Genomic DNA, 19,188 nt, shown 5'->3' with positions numbered 1-19,188 from the left:
TCATTTGAATTCAGTAATGTTTCACTTTTAACTCAAAACCAGGGTTTGGACAGAGTGTAGCATTTCAACAGGCTTTAACAAAAGCATTTATCTCAGAGATACTTTGCCTACCAGTCCAACTACATACTGGATTCACACCTCTCACAGTTGCTTAAGGATCTGTGGTTAGTTCTGGGATGTAAATCCCTTCTCTTTAGCCTTCTAGAGTAAACCTTGGATACTGTGTATACAGGAAGAAAAAAGATATGATCTAACTTGCAGCTAATAGAAGGACTTTAACTTTAAAAACAGTCAGAAAATACCCAAAAACAAAAGGAGCCTGTGAAAAGGCCTGGATGTACCAGTTTTTCACTGTGTAACTACCCTTACATAAGATAGTTGGCTTTAAAAGGTAAATGTTGTGTCAAGTAATACATCAAACCTCCCCAACCCCTGTGAAGTTACTTACGGGGTCAGCTCCTCCATTATGTGAAATTCATTACAGCTCAGAACAAAACCATAACTTTCTCTAAAAGCAAGCAAGGAAAGCAAGCTTTTCTGTATTCTTTTAAATATTTGCAGCAGCTGCTGCAACCTGTTTATCTAGAGCATAGACACTGGGGAAAGATTGGGCCCACCTCTGAGGTTAGAAGTGTGGAATAAGCTTACTCTTTACATGATCTTTCCCATGCCACTATGAAAACAAGGTCATTTACCTCCTTAGTAAGCTCACTGTTTTCATAAATGTGCCTGATCTCTTCACTGCTGTAGTCTGTGGATGTCTCTGCACTGGTGGAACTGTAGGACGTTAGCTGCGGATATCTCCGGTAATAATGGCTGTAGCCAGTCGTATCACTTTCATACATGGGATTGTATTTAACTGCGTTCTCAATGGACGAGAGGCTGTCACCCTGCCTGGGGGAGCAATAAACAAACTGTGAGCTTCTCTGCAGCCTGGAGGGGCAGCAGATAGACTAAGGAAGCCTGGCATTTGGAGGTGCCTGTACATCCTGTTGCTTGTAAACTGTCTGATGTAAGACTTACGACAGAATTATCCTTATTGTAGCCGATGCTTTAAAATATTAGATGGTGTCACCTACCCCTGTGAGTCCCCAGTATCACTCTTTGTGTACTGGTCTCGAAGGGTCCTGGCCAAGAAGAAGATGACAGCAGATGCCACAAGAAGGAATCCTGCCACAGAAGCAATCGCAATACCCACAACCAGTGGCTCAGACACATATTCCTCACAGTGCTCCCCTCTGTACCACCAGTTCTCTCCCACACGGCACCTGCCACAAAGAAACACAGGGAAATTACACACCAGCAAAAGCTTTGGCTAATGTATTGAAGTTCCTGTTATGATGTGACCTCAGTTAAGTCACCCCAATAAATATCTTTTCATTGTCTGATCATCAATTTTCTTTATTATTTTTATTATTATTATGGATATACTTCCTGGTAGATAATCATGTACCAGTTTGGGTTGAAAGGGACCTTTAAAGGTCATCTAGTCCCCTGCAATGAGCAGGGACATCTTCAACTAGATCAGGTTGCTCAGAGCCCCATCCAGTTCAGGGGTGGGGCATCCACCATCTCTCTGGGTGACATGTTCCAGTGTCTCACCACCCCCACTGTAAAAATTTCTTCCTTATATCTAGTCTGAATCTACCTTCTTTTAGTTTAAAACCATTACGCCTTGTCCTATCACAACAGACCCTGCTAAAGAGTTCGTCCTCACCTTTCTTATAAGACGCCTTTAAGTATTGAAAGGCCACAAGAAATGTCTCCCAGAAACCTTCTCTTCTCCAGGATGAACTACCCCAACCACAAAATTGAATGAAGGTAGGTAAAATAGCAAAATGTTAATGCATTTATGGTGGGAAACACCTGTGCTTTATGCAATTTACAGCTTCCTATGATGTGTTAAAGTACCCTGTGATGTGTCAAAACTGGAAGGTGTTTAGACTGAGGAAAAACTCCTGCCTTGACTGAGCCTTGCACGTGGCATATCAATACTGCAAAGGTAGAAAGCAGTTGTCTTTATCATCCTGTAATGCAAATGCTAATGGAGATGCGTTAGCTGAGTAGAATGTTCCTAGTGTTGTGAGCTTCACAATGGCTAAACAGATACATAAAATAAATGACTTGATGGACGTGCATGTCTAAGAGTATATTTGTGGAATGGTTGCCGAAAACAGTACTCAGCATTTCTGCCTAAATGTTGTTTTGAACATGGGAACTATAATGTTCTTATTATTGACTTTAAGTATACCAGTAAAAATATATATTTGCATTATGGGTGTTTGGGAGTTTTTTCTATAAAAACCCAAGGTATTGTAATGTATTATGACCATGCACAGCAATGAACCTTACTAATAAGAAACGTCAGTAAATTAAGTCTTCTAACATAATGATCTGACACAGTTTCTGAAAGTAGTAAGCAATACTTCAAATTTTCAGAAAGTTTTTAATAAATACTGGCTGGAACAGGCTTGAGTTCAGATACTTACCTGCTTCTAATTAACACTATCACACAAATATGATTAAATTTTTAATGCATCTATGATAGTTCCCATTTTTAAAGTTGTAAAACCATTTTAATTCCTTCTGTTAACTGTTAGCACTCGAAGATTGACTTTAGAGATGTGCTAGGTAAACTTTAAAAAAAAAAATCACATGAAGTAACAAATAACTACTAGTAATAATACTCTTCTTTGCAATAGTTTTCTTAATTTTTGTTGATATATACATTTTATTTTTAAAAATAGACTATTACATCTCTTGGAAAGTAAAAAATAAAGTGCCGTGTCAGGGGCATCAACAATTTGCCTGTATTTTGCACAAAATCTTTTTGGTTACCTGCAAAATACAGCAATCCTGTTCAGATGCATCTGTATCTTTTTTTTAAGCAAAAATCTGGGGTCTGTTCCTTTGTCCATTTATGAACCCACATGATTTTTCCCACATGTACAATGATTTACTTTTATGCTTTTTCCAAACCAAAAGCATTATATTTAATTTATTGGTGCACTATCAATATGCCTTTGAGGTATGAATTTCTCTTTCAGAATTAACTCTCATAGGTGATATGACACTATCAGAAACTTTGCTACTTGAGAAAACCTCTGGAGATAAATTCTGTCCCCAAAGGTCAATAAAAGTGATTTGAACAACTGGCTGTGTTTCATTACAACCATTATTCCTAATTAGTTTTATTTTCTGATGTTTCTATTCTACTAATTTGTTACAGTCTCATTGATGATATACTGGGACTTGCACTGAGCAGCAGAACATGAATGATAATCACAGTCTACTCACTTGTTACACAATATTATACAGAAGTTTAGACAAATCTTATAGAATGCTACAACAGAGGAGGCAATAGGAGTTTTCATCCAGGAAGCACAACTTCCAACAGCAGGGTGACCTACCTACAGATGGCCCCTTGCCCAGGGCTTATGTCACACTTGCCATCGTTCAGGCAGAAGTTTGGTTGCAGATCACAAATGCTGTTGCATGGCAGCCCATCAATGCTGAGGTAGCCAGGGTTGCAGACACACTCAGCTTCCCCACTCCAGCGATTTACTAAGCACTCAGAGAACTCATTGCAGGCCTGGAACTTGCACGGATCTGCTTGCTCACCTGACAATACACAGAGCAAAAACTATTAATGAAAGAGGAGAGCCTTAACTGAGACAAGGTGCTGGCTGCCATCTTCTCTAATGTCTCTTGTTAATCCACAAAAATCCATTGTGCATCTTTCCTGAGAAACAAAAGGTTCTGCTAAGGTGAACAAGCACTAGCAAGTATTCCTCTGTCTGCACATGCCAGTGGCATGGCTAAGAACACCCAACAGGCAAAAAAGCAAGTATAAAGTGGTCTTTTTCATACTGGAACAGGCAGTACCTCATTTCCTCTGTCTGCTGAAACTCTATTTTACAAATGAGTAAACCACAGGTGATCTCCAGCATTTCTTACAGAAAATCTAGGCAGCATATGGGGATGGGCAGAGGATCATTGAGCACTCACCATCTGCTGTGAGGGGATTTGCCTTTTTGTCTGCAAGGAACACAAGCTTGTAGCATTCAAGACACCTCACTTGTATCAGGCTTAAGAGGCTGGCGTACAGCTAAACAACCAATTTCAGAACATTTTCCATGCTAATTAGACCATCTTTATAAGAGACCTATCCAAGAAGAACAGCTACCATATGCCAACAGGTCAGCACTCTTTATTTTTCTCTAACCTTAAAACAGAAAACTATGTCTGGGTTGCTTATATAGTTGCTTAAACTACTGGCTAACTTGGGCAGGGGAAAAAACTAAAACAACTTTCTCCCTGTATCAGAGGAATGAAGCAAGAAGGCCTGTCACTTTTTAGTGCAACCAAGACCTTACCCCAAGAATGAGGCAGCAACTGCTACCTATGCAGATGCCCACCAGGCAGGTAAACTGGCCACCACCTGTGGGGAAAAACCATGTGGAATAAGTTCAAACCATTAAAGTAAGTGCAGGAGAGATGGGCACCACTGTTCTCCCTGAGCCATCTGCTTCCTCACTTCCCAGGCCAAGTACAGGGGCATTATACACAGTATTCCATGAGTTAATTTGTCTCCATAAATCTATAAGGACCCCATACAGCTTTCTCTGTCTGGGTCGCACTTTGATTTTCATCTGTTTTGTCCCAGGGCAGATTTTCATTTGTTTTCACTCTATGAAATGCTGTCTAAAGCCCAGCCTGTGAAAAGCAGTAGGCAGCCTCTGAGCTGTTGGGATCCTTAGTACCTAATACAGAAATTTTGCTAGATCTCGTTTTAAGCTGCAATTCCCTGCTGTCCTTACCTGATTCCACATCCAGGGAGTATTTATCAATGGCCAGGTTCATGGTGTGATATGCAGTGTTGCAGAAATCTTCCAGGATCATGTACACAGCGTTGGTGACATTCCGAGGCACAGGTTTGGCAAATTTCATTCGACTGTTCACCACAATGCTGCCATTTCTGAAGTTCAGGATTTCCAGATTCTGGAATCCCGTCAGATTTGACTGAAGGTAGGGCACCAGCTGGAACACAGGGGATGTGACAGAAAAGCTGAATCTTTGAGTGTCTCTCTACTCGAGCCAGTTGCACTGCTACTACACCAGACAATGAGAGTCTGAATGATTTTATCCAAATCCTGCATCAAGGGCATTAATCCTTACCCAGCTGAGGTCTGTGCTGGCAGCCTGCCAGGAGCCTGAATACTTAAGAGTATATCAATTTGCAAGGACTTCTAAAAATCTACAATTCAGAAATACAGTTCTCAGGACATACGTCATGCTCGCCCTTGATCTAAGTACCATGAATACTTGGCATTTCACAGGATTTTTCTTTCAAGCATGTCCCCCTTCCCTCTCTCTGCTTTGCTCCCTTCATCTCTCACAACAGAATGTTTGTTTCAGTCAGAAGAGGGGAATTTCCCAGTTAAAATTTGGCAGTCGGTGCTGTGTAATTGTTGTGAGGCTTTCCTAGTCATCAGCCAGGTTAGGAGCAGCTTAATTCCCTGAGCTACCTCTTACTTAGGACAGGTGGAATGTGTTGTAGAAAAGCTACCTGCTCACAGCCCCAGATTTTTTTTGCATCTTTCTCCCTATAAACTAAATACAGAGCACTCTGGAAGCAAGTAGGGGGAGTGTGGTAGTGACTTCAGCTACACTGCTATATTTATTGGCACCAGCAGGGCAGCTGGTCCATGGTGCTAAGGAGTTCTGCCTTAGAGAGACTATTGACTGAATAAAAGATGAACAGCATGCCACCACCCATTTCCAGACAGAATTTTCCCCACAGAGGGACACAAATCTGATGTGTAAACACTAGTTTTGAATTGCCCTCTGTGAAAGAGAGATGACTAAATATAATTTACCAACAGTTTTTGTCTATCTGGTAGCAGACATTTAGCATAGAAGTGACTCTTACCAGTTCCAAGAATCGCTGCTCCAAGGCTTTGTATTCAGGGGAGTTTTTATTAAACAGGTCCTCTGAAAACATCATGTTGGTAACGCGAAGACTGAAGAACACAACTAGAGCTCGGGACGGGACTGTGCTACTATAGTGAGTTTCATGTGTGGCCCAAGCCACGCTGACCATCTCTGTGGACTGGACACGAGTTGTTAGCTCCATGTGACTTTCCGTCATTCTCCTTCCCTCCTCAGTCCTCCCAGGAGAAAAGTGGACAGTGCTAACACCATCCAGGTCTACTGAAACATCCAGGACTCTTGTTGTTTCATCTCCCAGCTTTGTTGAGGTAGCCACAGACAATGATGGCGAGGATGCCACAGGAGGGAGATGGGATGGAAGCTCAACGGTGCTTGTTGTTACACTCACTGTTTGATAATCCATAACAGTGCTGAAGCTCATGGAAACGTGCGTGTCATGGTCTGTACCATCCTGCACAGCAAAGCCCTCTAGGACAGTGGTGTGACCTGTTACAGAAGGAACTTCAGCTGAACCTTGAGTAACAGCTGGCATTGCTGGTTGCACTGTCTGATCTAAGGAGGTCTCAAGTGCCCTGTCAGTAGGCCAAAAATCAGCTGGTTCCTTCACTGCTGATCCAGGAGTGTCTTGGTCTGCCAGCGATGAATCTAGGGCTTGCTGCTCTTCTGTGGAAGCATCAGGCTTTACCATGGAAGGAACTGCAGTCAGAATAGTTCCTGAAGAGGTTGTGTCCAAGTGTCCTATCGTAGCAGCTTCCATTACATCTGGTTGCTTCACTGTGAATTGTTCTTCTGCCATTGCCCTGTCTTCACTTTGGTGTTCAACTACATCAGAGATTATGTTCTGACCTACACTAAACTCCTCAGGTTGCTCCATACTGACAGTCCCTGTGGATATAACGAGACTATCTTCCACAGACAGATCTGTATATGGTGGTGAGACAGGGGCCTCTCCAGCTGGCATGACAAAAGAAGAGTCATACATGCCCAGGGTTTCTGTCTGTGTAGATGGTTCCACAGACGATGGCTCTTCTGTCTGTAACAGAGGTACTTGCAGAGTTGTAGTCTCTGGAAAGACAAATATTTCAGATTCATCAAGGAAATCTTTTATATCGACTATCCCTTCATTCTCATCTTTGGAAAGATCATAATCTAATTTATTCCCAGAGTTAAGAATATAGTCTAAAATCATGCCTTCAGGAATATCCTCAGTTTTGATTAACAAAGAGTCATTGTCATCTTCAAGCCAGCTATCAGGACCAGGGTAGAAAACTGGTTCCAAGGTTGCTTCTTCCCAAGGCCAGATACTTGATTCCATTTCTTTTCCTGAACCATCAAAAGCTGAACCAGACCCATCATCATATATAACTCTATCTCCAAGAAATATATCAGTTTCGTCTTCCATAGGGGGCACTTCTAAGGGAAAAGGAATTTCTTCCACAGAGTCTGCACTGTCACTGCCCTCAGGACTACCTTGGATTACTTCTTCCTTCTCTTTAATATCAGTCTCTACAACTGATGAAGAGGCCACTGTTGGTGCAGAAAGCAGAGGAACTACATAGTCATCGGTAGATGGAGATTCTTCAGGCACAAGGTGAGAAGGACTTAAAGGCAAAAGTTCTTCAGATAATCCAGTATCTTCAAACATTAAAAATAAAAATAAATTTACAATTAGATCTTGGTGATGATAAAAAGGGTCAAATTTCATTAATTTTATTTTTTGTAGATCTGTATTCCACATTTTCCATAATATATCCTGGCCTTTGTATGCCAAAGGATTCCTTTGTATCATAAGGATCCCTGTTAACCTCTCCTACTTTCCATTCAGATATTTTATGGGCCAAGTCAAGACACACAAAATTACTTCTCTGCTATTTAACAAGTGCCACGTATGTATCATTTCCAGAAGAGATAAACAGGCATTATCAGCTATTACAAGCATTTTACCTTGGTATACAGTTCTTGGATACATGCACACACAAAAGGCAAAAACTGGCAGAGAAAGATACTCAATTTTTAGACCTTTCTAAAAACTCATTTTGGTGAACTATAATTTGGTGAGCATCAGGAAACACTGGTAGCCAAATTTAAGCTTCAGTCAGTGGCATTAACTTACCTTCTGAAGAACTGGGGGCTGAAAGCCATTCCTGAGAGTCCATAGAACCGTGCTCTAACACTGGTACAGTGACTAAACGAGAAGTCTCTAAATTCAGCCCATCAGGCAAAGCAGTGATGTCAGCCTCTGAGGAAAGTGGAGCTTCAGGTGCCAAACTGGCCTCATAGTCAATATTCTCTGGTCTTGGCTGGATTTCATTGTCACTATACTGCTCACTGTCTGAGGTGGAGTCTGGTTTGGTGTAATCAAAGGGCAAAGCATTGCTGACAGTTGATTCATCTGCAGAAGGACGTTCAGCTAAAAAGGTGCTGTCCTGGAACATGAAGCCACTATTAATATTTCCACTACTACAGGGGAAATACTGATCATCTGCATTGGGCTGAACACACAGAAGGGGTTAACAGCAGGCAGTGGCCAAGTCTTGGACTACTGCCTCTGAGGGAGAGATGTACAGCAGCAGGATGAGTGGCAAATATAGACCCTTACTAATCCTGTGCAATATACATGTAAAATGCACATCCTTCTGACAAATGTCGTACCCAGTCATGTCCATCAAAAAGGGAAGGGAGACATTCAGATTGATTGGAGTGCAGCATCCCTTATGGTATTGAGAGATTTACCATCCAACAATATCCAACCCCATCTCCTTTCCTATGCTGAAAAAATGAATCTGTCCATCTCTAATTAAATCAAAGATAAATGTCTGCTTTCCTGAAGCATGATGAGGTTTTAACAGCTACTATTCATCAGCCACACAACCAATACAGTAATTCTAATATTTCAGTTACTATGATACATGAAACAGTATAGAAAGTGAACTTTGATGTATGCAAGCCCGGTCATCATTTATTGATATTTTTTAGTTTATGGGTATGAAAACCCAGGAGGATAACAAAGACCAGAATGTAATGAGGAGCACTTAGAACTTGGAATAATTTAGTCTCAAAGCCAAGATACCTGTGCAGGAAAAAAAAAAAATCTATCAGCAGTAATGATGAACAGCAAAGCATATGCAGAATGAATTTGTGAATTATTTGAAATGTGAAAAAAATAATACTTTTTTTACATCTCCAATTTCCACACTGTTTACTTACTACTCCACATCCCAGTCATTAGTTGGTTTCCAGTTAAAGTAGTTAGCATATTTCATCTTTGAGTATTAATCTCCTACTGTCTGATGCAGTAGTTATATCGGAAAAAGTCAATAAAGATGTTAAGTTATTTGGTCAAGGCTACAAAAGCAAGCTGATAGCCTAAAACTCAGGAATTAGTGCTTTGCATGGATACCTGCCCGCATATAAATGCTGTGCAGTACTGGGATATGGACCCAAAAACTTGTGGGGCATGAAAAACTGCCAAGCAATTTCAAGAAGTAGCAATTTACTAAGGACTAACAAACCGCTAATGGCGATGTGTAAACTTACCTGTGCAGTGGACACAGGTTTCTGTAATATGTATTACAGTTCAAAACCACTCTAATCATTTCTGCAGCTCACCATTCCTGTCAAATCTCTTTCTATTGCTTGACCATCAGGAATAACAGGAAGAATCCAAATACTTTTCAATTTGAAATTTTTCTCCTGGTTAAAATGTGGGTGAATTAAATTTTCAGCTTAATTCCAACTGCATTTGAATGCTTTGGAAACAGGCCAGTTAAGGTATTTTCTTTTCTTCAATTACTTGTTTGCGTGTATTGATCACATTTAAAAATGCCAGTTGTTATGCCACCACAGTCTCATCAATTTTTTAAATTTATGTGGTAACAATGAGTTGAGAAGTATATATACCATAGAGACATGTACTCCAGCAATTTTATTTTTTGGCAAGACTAACCACTATAACTAAATCTGTAAAAAGAGTTACTGTAAAAATTAGAAATAAATTACACATATAAATTCCATAAAAAATTAATTAGGACCACCAGCAAACACTCCTCAATAAATTTATTTAATGTAAGCGTTTAGCTGCCAGGGATTGCACTTCATCATTTATTAGAATGTGGATAAATGTTCCTATGGCAACTAACATTATTGAAAGATTATTGTTACAGGGCAATATATTACATTAACAAGTTTAATATCATATTGGCAAGTTCGGGTTTTCACTGATGTGAAAGGCTTACAAATATGATAGATGGCTGTAAACACAGAACTCCTCTCCCTGATTTTCCATTTTTGGCTGCCAGAGAGGCATTGTATTCATCAAGCCAGAGCATTCTACCTGTTACAACTGAACATAAACAACAAGAAAATACAGATTTCAAAAACTAGACCTGATTTTTGGTTTTCTTTTAAAGAGAACTGCAGAACCCAAAGAAAATAATCAGTTGTACCATCTACTAGCAAATGGCTGGTGAAGACATGAGAGTCTCACATTATATCATGATCTTGGTATGCTAAGACAAATCCAGCTCATTCTCAAATCACCAAACTACAGCAAAATTCTTTTCCATAGGTAACAGTTCTACTTGAGAGTATCTACTTGAACCATAAAGGTTTGACATCTGTGGAAATAATTGATCAATTGTGTACTGTTTAAGCATATTTAGGATTTTCTTATATTTATGTGAAGCTACTTTCCAATTACAGCTACAATCTTATTCTTATATTTATGTGAAGCTACAATCCAAATTACCTGTGTATTGCAGATTGTACACAGATGGTTTGGGGATATTCTTGATACTTTTTACATAATCAGAGTTTTTGAGTGAAGGCATAGAAGCCTTTATTCATAGTCCATTATTAGAAAAATATAATTCCCACCACTTTTTCTCGTAACATTCCCAAAAACTGGTTTAAAATTTATTATTGCGAAGCTACCACTACTCTAAAATACCTTCGTGCCTGCACATCTGTCAGAGTATAGAACGGCAAAATTCTTTGTCTTACTAAAATAAACATCTACAACATTTTAGACAAGTTAGATGTCTCCAGTAAGATGTCTCCAGTAAAGAGAAAGCCCTTTTCTGAAAGTTAACTTAAATTCATGTTTATCTACACGTGGCAAATCCACATGAATTTGTATTTTAGACATCAATGAGTAGTTTTTAAAACTCAGGGAAAACTGGCATGAAATTAAGGACATTATACATACATCCATTCTAACAATATTTGAATTCTGTGAAAACAAATTTTGCTTACATAAAAATTTCAGAAGTTGGCTGAAATTAAATGTGTCTGTGTTCATAACATTGTCTCATAATGGACTGAGGGAGAACCTACCATCCAGCACAGGTGGCCCTGGATGTTATGGCATGGTCGGAGCTCATCTCTTTGTGAAAGTATAATCTGTGTTATGTAACAGAGTGGAGAGCAGAAACCAACTGCCCAGACAATGATTCAGTGCTCGGAAGATCTCATTGTTGGCAGAGCTGACTGACTTGATCTCAGCATCGCTGGCACCTAACTCAGTATCTCTGCTTGAAGTCCCTTTGCATTGTACAGACATGGTCAGGGACACCAAGTCTCCTGTCCAATACCCTGGATTATTCTGGAGGTATTCAGAGGAGACAATTACAATTTCAAGAGACAAGAAAAGAAACCAGTGCCTGTTATTTTCCCCTGCTGGTATTAGGAGGATGGACATCACTTTAAAACCAAATTGAGAACTTTCTGTGAAAGAAATACAGTAGCAAAAGGAGTTTATGAAACTTAGCATTTTATCTCTTCTAGCAGCCAGGTTTAGGGTTTACATCTAGTTCTTCTTTGCAAAGAAATGGAAGGAAGAATCACATCTTTAAAGCAGTTTACAATCAAAACAAGATGATCACAGAAGACTGTTGGGCAACAGACACCAAAATTGTCACGTGTGAGATTTCCCCAGTTTTTACTCCAATGTAAGGTACGCCTTCATTAGTACTTATTCTGCACGAACAACAGCATAGAGAAACTCTGGGTGTTGGTTACAATTCTATCTGGCTGGGTTAAGTTGTTCAAATGTGTCCAAAGGCCACTGCTCAGAACCATACTCACATCAAACTCCGGGCGCGCCAGCACAACTGGATTCTCAGTAATCCAGGACGGGACTTCTGATGTGGGATGCAGTATTTCTTTCACTGTGGAAATATAAACACTTGGGATCTAAAGGCTGCAGTAACAGTGTGAGGAAGTTGTGTTGGAAGACTGAGTGAAAAACCCTCTCTGATTTCAGTTTTGTGAGTAAAATGTTTTCAAAAAGTTTACCAGAGAGATTTTGTTTCTGGAAACGGCTCCAAGTCACTGCCAGGAAGTGGAGGGGAAAGATGAGAACAAAGGGGTGACAGCACTCTTTCGTCACCTCTAGTGGGATCATTGAATATTCAACAATAGCCTGGGTATTTCCTTTGTGCTGCCTAAGGTAAACACAGACCTACTAAGCTGAAGGTCACCCTGATGCAATATGCACCATGTGAACCACATTTCCTCCTTTAATTCCTATTAACTTTTGGAAGTATTACTGAAACTGCACACCACAAACCTCCTATCAAAACAAAAATTTAAAAAAAAAAGGTGTGGGGGGGGGTCTAGGCTAATGGTTCAAGAATGGGATGCTACTGCTAATGACTTGGCCTAGTTAAGATCAGAGCAAAACAGGCTATAACAGAGTTGATTTTGTTCTGTTTAATTTTTCAGAAGATAGCTGAATAGTTCACTCATCTGAGATTTATTTTAGAAGTCAGATGTGTGGCACACCAATGGATCATAATTAATACCCACCGTTAGTAAGCTGGAGAGATTTCGGGTCTAAAATCATGGAAGCATTTTCAAGCAGAGCATTCTTCTGGAGGATCTCAGCAATATAATCTTGGAAATCACTGATGGTGTACACAACTGTTGGATTATCCTCTATGCCCATAAAGGAGTTGTCCTCCACCTTGTTTGAATGAAGGTTAATGAGGTCCCAGGTGGCATTGCTCATAGCTTTTCCATCAAATGTGACAGCATAGTGAACTTCCACCCCACTTCAGTTGTACAAAGAGAAGGAACACAAATGAGAAATGCCAGGTTTTCCAAAGCAAGCAAACAATATTTTTTCACAAGAACCCATGTCAATACCCTTTTTAGTATAAAAATACAAAGAAAATAAAAAGGAGTCTAAATAAAAACTACTTCATTCTTTTCACAAAATTCTCAAGGGAAATGCTACCAAAAACTGACATCTGGTCTGGTCACAGTCCCGTATTTCTGCTAGTGAATGGCAGACAGACCACAAGCAGACCAAAACACTGGCTGTCTGCAAGCATTATTAGTGGGTCCACCAGCATGCAGTGGCAAGAGTGAGGATTTTAAGGTCATGCCAATAGTAGGAACAGCTCTGAGCTATGAAAATAGCCAGGAAAAACAGGCTGTATATAGTAGCAATCTATAGTAGCAAGTGAGAGTCCTAATCTCTGTCACTGTGCAGTGTTAGCCTGCTTGAAAGAATGTTTTTAATAACAATAAAATAGCATTTAATTCTGCTTATAATTGGGAACATTTATATAGACTCATTTGATCGTTTATTCTATAGCTCAATTTTGGATCTGTGTACAGTTTAGGAGTTTTTTCATATTAACTCTCCTCCATTTTCTTAATTTTCTTCTCTTGAATGCATCTAGATGTCCTTTTCCACATGACAGCTTAGGCAGCAATCAGATTTACCATACACTGGGCATAAGCACAAGGGAACTTCAGAAGATATAATGCATTTTGGCTGTACACAGAACACAGCAAGAAAATTAAGTAACCCATGAATTGTTAGAAAAATGTGCTCTGAATACAGGTTTTCCTCATTCCACAGAGCTGGGTTAGATTTCTGAAACAATGGCTCTATTCAGAGAAGTCTTTAAAGCCCCAGTGCCAGATACAACAGAGACAATCTGCAAACACACTGACTAAACCCAGGAGCATGAGGTTTTGCTGCTGGCTCTATCACTGACATGAGCCCACCATAGGCTCACCATGGGCACTGACTGGCAGCAGAGGAAATTAAAAAGGACAGCAGTAGTGAAAAGGTGCAGGAAAGGTAGAACAGAATATGCTCCTCAAACATAACATTTAGATTTAATACAACTGTGCTGTCATTCATAATTCCTAACAAATAACTACAACACCATCCTCTTTCTGGAAAGGGCTAAACATCTGGTGCCTGGAACATAGCTCTTGTGAACAGTGGCATGCATCTTAGCCTGCAGAAGTGCCCAGTAGTAGGGGATGCCTTTAAGTCACTATAGTTTGTGAAGAGATTTGTGTTATCTAACCTTTCTTAAAAAGTTAGAATTCTCATTCTTTTTAGACTTGTTCACAGAAACTGGCTATGCCTGTGCTGAGATACACACGAAACAAATTAATACATTCAGTGAGGTAAGGCTGCAGTTCTTTTTGTGTCTTGTGAAATTCTTAACACACTAAAGAAGGAAAATTCTGGATTCTTAACTTGCATATGTCTGATGAAAAACAAGTCCAGACTGATCCCATGTTCTGCTAAAGAACATTAAAGTTCTGCTAAGATCTGCAGCACCTCTGGCCTTGAAGCAAAGCCAACAGCCTTTGCTGGAGAACTGTGGGTTTCTTATCTACTTCAATTTCAGTAATGATAATAGTCCCGTATCTATTCAAGACTTTGCTGCAAAGTATGAAGACTTTGAGTCATTGTTAAGCAATTTTGTTTTCTTCACGAAAGAGACTCTTATACAAAAGTTACCCCAGTAGCTGACTTGTGTTTACGATGATTTTTCCTGAGGGTTTTTTTATTATTAGGACTTAAATAAACAAGTTATGTTTATCCTTAATGAAACCAGATCAGTTGCTTGCAGTTTCTGGTAGAACCCTCTCTCATAATATTTATGTTAGATAACTATCATGCTCTGAAGCCAAAACTACAAATCCCAGAAAACTATGTCCTCCAGCTAAACATGTTCTTCCTATCTGTATTATGACAATATCTATAAAAAAGTTGTCTTTACCTGTCTTCCTCTGAAGGGCTGAATACAAAAACAAAACAGAACAGCAAAACCTGTTAAATCAATATCATAGTTTCCTTTAAGTCTTAAAGCTTTAACAAGTTTTCTTTGGTGTTCTACAGGGCACACCCATTTGAAAACACATACAGCAAAATCCTTTTAAGTTGCATAGTTACTCATAGCTATTCTGCTACATAACAAATTGTTCTGCTTTTACTGAACTATTGCCTATTCATCCCAAGGAATCAGCAGAGCAGAGCCATCTCAGATTATTGTAAATAATGCAGTTAAGTTGCTGTCAGTACCAAGAAGATCAAGGCTCACTTATTTGACCTAAAGGTTTGACTTACAACCAATGGGTTTTGTCATGCACAGCAGAGCACAGAGCTCCAGTACTTTGCTAGAAATATCAGCCCTTTATTTTTCTTCTCAAATGAACCAAGTGCTTGCAAACATATTAGACTGCAGATACCAAGATGGAAGGTTTTGCTACCTTCCAGGCTGAAAGCTGGACATAGTCTAGGGCTCCAACCACAACACCTTTCTCACTATGGCTGCTTTGTTACTGTGTGTATTCTAGCTAAAATACCCCAGGCAATAAATACAGCTTACAGTCTCAAAGAAAACGCAATCTAGATTAATTTATGAACACACTCATTAGATTCTGAGAGTTATATCCGGTCCATTCAAGAAAAATCACAATTTGTGAGCCCTGTGCTGCAAAACTCAGACATCTTATGTTTGATGCATTAACTTAAATTAAATGCCACTCTGAAGCACAAATGGATTTGAGGAAATCAGGTATTTAAAATTTATTTATAGGAATACAGAGAGTTAAAACATTCCATATCATTTATCAAACTATTTCCCACCTTTGTTTTGATCCAAGAGAGAAACCTTATGTATCCTAAACACTAACCTTTAGAGTCATGCCAAATTAACATTAAGAATTTGAAAAAGAAATTTAAATACACCACACTTTTTCCAAAAAGGTTTCTGTGTCCTTCCTTGTTTAACACTTGGATATATTAGAAGAAGTATCAGATACAAATATATCTTTTTGTTTTAGTATAGAATCTTGAATAAGAATGCCTTGTCTTAAAATCACAGCAAACATTTCATGTGAGATCCTCTGGTAAATGCCAGAAGAAAAAAAAATTGCATTTACATATAGTTCTGTATTTCTATTTCAGCTGCATATATAGAGGTAGCAAATATGAAAGCACTTGGTTAATACATCCTAGGAACTCCCACACACATGCCTGACATTCTGCTAAGCATCGTGTCAGCTCATTGCACCACCATGCACGATCGTGTTCAATCACCACATATGCATCAGTATCTTTTTACCTGTAATCCAGGATATGGATGTTTTTGTATCCAGGTAGTCCTTCAAACACGCTTTTAATCTATTTTGAGGGAAAGCCAAAAAATTAACACAGATTCCATTCACTTCTTCTCATGTGGTGAAAAATCAGGAAGTGTTTTTAGCATTTTCCAAAAATATATCTGAGCTGCTATATCTAATAGGCAAAAAACAGTTAAATATTCTCTTTCTTTATGGAAGAGTAGTTTTGGTGGCATTGTTTCATTATTAGAAAAAGGGAAAATAAGAAGTCAGAAGAACATCCAGTGTTCCCCAAGAACTGTATAGACACATTCCAAGGGGAGAAATGGAAAGAGACTGCCAAGATAATTAACTGTGCTATAGGAGACAAAACCAAGAGAGAGAATACTTAAAGTACATGCTGGTTTAGAGGGTTTTTTAGCTCCCAAAGATCCTTGCCAGTTGGTGATTATTTTTTACTCTGTAAATTCTTGTTTCCCTCCGCCATCTCCTTATTTTTAAACTCTGGTGAGACTTTATCACAGTGCTGCCGACTTTTTTTTCCAAGAGCTTCTTTATTCAGAGAAAACCAGGCAAGGGATCAAAGGAGTGGAACCTCCATGTGCCAGGTGGACTTTGTCCCATCTTATATTTTTTATACACACACATACCATGGCATTGCTATTTGGCCACACAACTAGGAAAACTAAGATGTCTAGCCTACGCTAGCAACTTGTGACAGTTGTGGTGATGCTTTTTGGCTGCAGTGAAGAGTACATCTCTTTCCCATCTGGCCCAGGATCTGGCACGGGGTTAGCTCCAGTAAAAAGGATTCAGAGATCCCCAACTAAATGGGACTAAGAAGGAGGCAAAGCTAGAGAAAAGATAAGCCTCATGATAAGCAACCATATGACAACTTAGATGCCTCTCCAGAGAGAAAAGGAAGACACACACCCTGCCCCCAAAAGATGATGGTAATATAATTACCACCATTATAGAAAAAATAAAAAACACATATTGGAAACAATAGGGAGACAAAAATCAGCCCTGGCACAGATGCTTCTTGCTACTATTGCTTTGCAGAGCCAGCAAAAGGAAAAAAGAAAGTTAAGGGAAGGGAATCACCTGAGAAATGAATCGTTGAGACAGCAGTTGATACTCAGCAGCAGATGGATCCTTCAGCTCCTCACTGTACTGTTCACCAACAATCAAAATGTTGAACTCAATCATCTGCTCTGTTACGGGTCTGACTAGCTTTTCGTCCTGCTTCTTTATCTCATTATTGATCTGGAAAGGAAGGAAGAAGGGAGAGAAGAGATACACTTATGAATGACACTTGAACACTGCAGTCCAAAGCACAGCGTGTTCACTGGAGCCATCAGCACACCTGTTTGCCTTACACTATAATGGAGTGCTTGTGAAACCTCAGGGACAGAGGCAGCAACTAATAAGGCAATCTACTAAACAAGAACATTTCTTGAGAATTCTCATGTTGAAGATAATTCTGTTTTCTATTTGGACATCTTCAGTGTAAGTCCATCTAGTTGACCTCAGGTACAAACAGAAATACAGTTGTGTGGGATGTTCATGAAGCAATTTAAAGTGCAGCCATGGATACCCAAACATCTCACTTGAGCCCAGTCAACCAAGGTTGATTTACCCAAAATTCACACAATTTATCACATTACTCCTACTTACTATTCCAGCAGGAAGACAAGCTACCTTTGTCAAGTTCTACATTTGGAAGAACATCCTGCGTTGTTCAGCCTCAGGAGGTGAAGAATCCCCCCAGATACACAATGGGCATTGGGAAACTGCAAGGAGCTCTGCTGAGCTAAAGCAGTGGGCTTCAACTGTTGTGTCTACAGCTGCCCAAAAAGCCCCAGAGCAGTGGCTGTGCAGTGCATCGGGGATGCATGTAGCAATCATGCACACTGCCACAGGCAGCAGTGAATACCAAGTTTTAATCTAATTTGAATGTCTGCATGCTTTCTGCTTACTTCCCTAGCAGTTTTAAAACAGCATACAATTCCTTGTGGTACACTGAAAGACATCAGAGAAAAAAAAAAAACAGAGCTTTGTCTGGGAGAGAAGGGAAGGCTGGCTTGTTAACTTTAGCCAAATGTCTTTTGCTAGAGGTTTTCCCTTTGACTATTTACATACATAGTTGTTGCCTTTTTCCTGTTAAAAAGGAGAAAGAGCCAGCAAAACAGAACTTTTCATCAAAACTGCAGCCTAAGTTATGAATCATGCAGGAAATAGAAAAACTTTCTCCAGAAAGTTTACCTGCCATCAGTGAGCAATTTCTACATAGTTTAGGAACCCTCTAAAATTTGCTAGTTAAATTCTCTTTCTGGCCCCTCACATCTCTTTTTCGCTGGTTAACTGTGTCCAAAGACCATAAGGACTGGCACATCACTTAAGGTTAGTTAGCATTTGAGAGATACACACAGCAGGCATATATATATAGTGCTACCATATGGCTGTTTGCAACACTATGTAGTTTAAATCATTTATAAGCCCCCCAAAACCTGGCACAATCAACATATAAAGCGCAGAAGATGAGCTTTGCTCACTCTTGGCTTTGTAATCAGCAATGCCTTTTGGCTGCTGAGAACAGTGAGGTGGGATGTAACTGTGCAGAGTGAAAACGCTGTAGCAGCAGCAATCTAATTCTGGTTCCTTTCCAATTTACCAACTGGCCCTATTCTCTGCTCCAGCAGAAATATTCCAGGCAGTTCTGTTTCAAAAAAAGAATAATGCCGTTCTTGGGACCAAACCACAAGTGTTCTTGTTGCATAATATAAGGCCAGACCCTGCACTTGAGTCAGAAGCTGTCTGTTTCATATTCTGTATTTATTCCAGCATCAGAGCTCC

The 19,188-nt window shown here is 39.6% G+C and overlaps 1 protein-coding gene across 7 annotated transcripts in view; it reads right to left on the bottom strand.

Annotated features, from left to right (window-relative positions):
* The window catches only part of IMPG2 (interphotoreceptor matrix proteoglycan 2), a 54,002-nt gene that overhangs the window by 1,552 nt on the left and 33,262 nt on the right, over window positions 1-19,188 (bottom strand). For 4 of the 7 annotated variants that reach the window (XM_032098388.1, XM_032098391.1, XM_032098389.1 and 1 more), the window contains 11 exons: window positions 17,437-17,598; window positions 16,335-16,393; window positions 14,988-15,005; window positions 12,760-13,004; window positions 12,037-12,119; window positions 8,066-8,378; window positions 5,933-7,587; window positions 4,821-5,040; window positions 3,411-3,621; window positions 1,080-1,268; window positions 696-894 (listed from right to left, as the gene is read on the bottom strand). In XM_032098388.1, coding sequence (XP_031954279.1) covers window positions 696-894; window positions 1,080-1,268; window positions 3,411-3,621; window positions 4,821-5,040; window positions 5,933-7,587; window positions 8,066-8,378; window positions 12,037-12,119; window positions 12,760-13,004; window positions 14,988-15,005; window positions 16,335-16,393; window positions 17,437-17,598 — 3,354 coding nt within the window. The remainder of the gene's footprint in view (window positions 1-695; window positions 895-1,079; window positions 1,269-3,410; window positions 3,622-4,820; window positions 5,041-5,932; window positions 7,588-8,065; window positions 8,379-12,036; window positions 12,120-12,759; window positions 13,005-14,987; window positions 15,006-16,334; window positions 16,394-17,436; window positions 17,599-19,188) is intronic. The other 3 variants (XM_032098392.1, XR_004238094.1, XM_032098390.1) reach the window with 3 other exon arrangements.

Source organism: Corvus moneduloides, chromosome 2 (assembly GCF_009650955.1).
Source record: "Corvus moneduloides isolate bCorMon1 chromosome 2, bCorMon1.pri, whole genome shotgun sequence".
NCBI lineage: Eukaryota > Metazoa > Chordata > Aves > Passeriformes > Corvidae > Corvus > Corvus moneduloides.
This window is presented reverse-complemented; position numbering and strand designations above follow the sequence as displayed.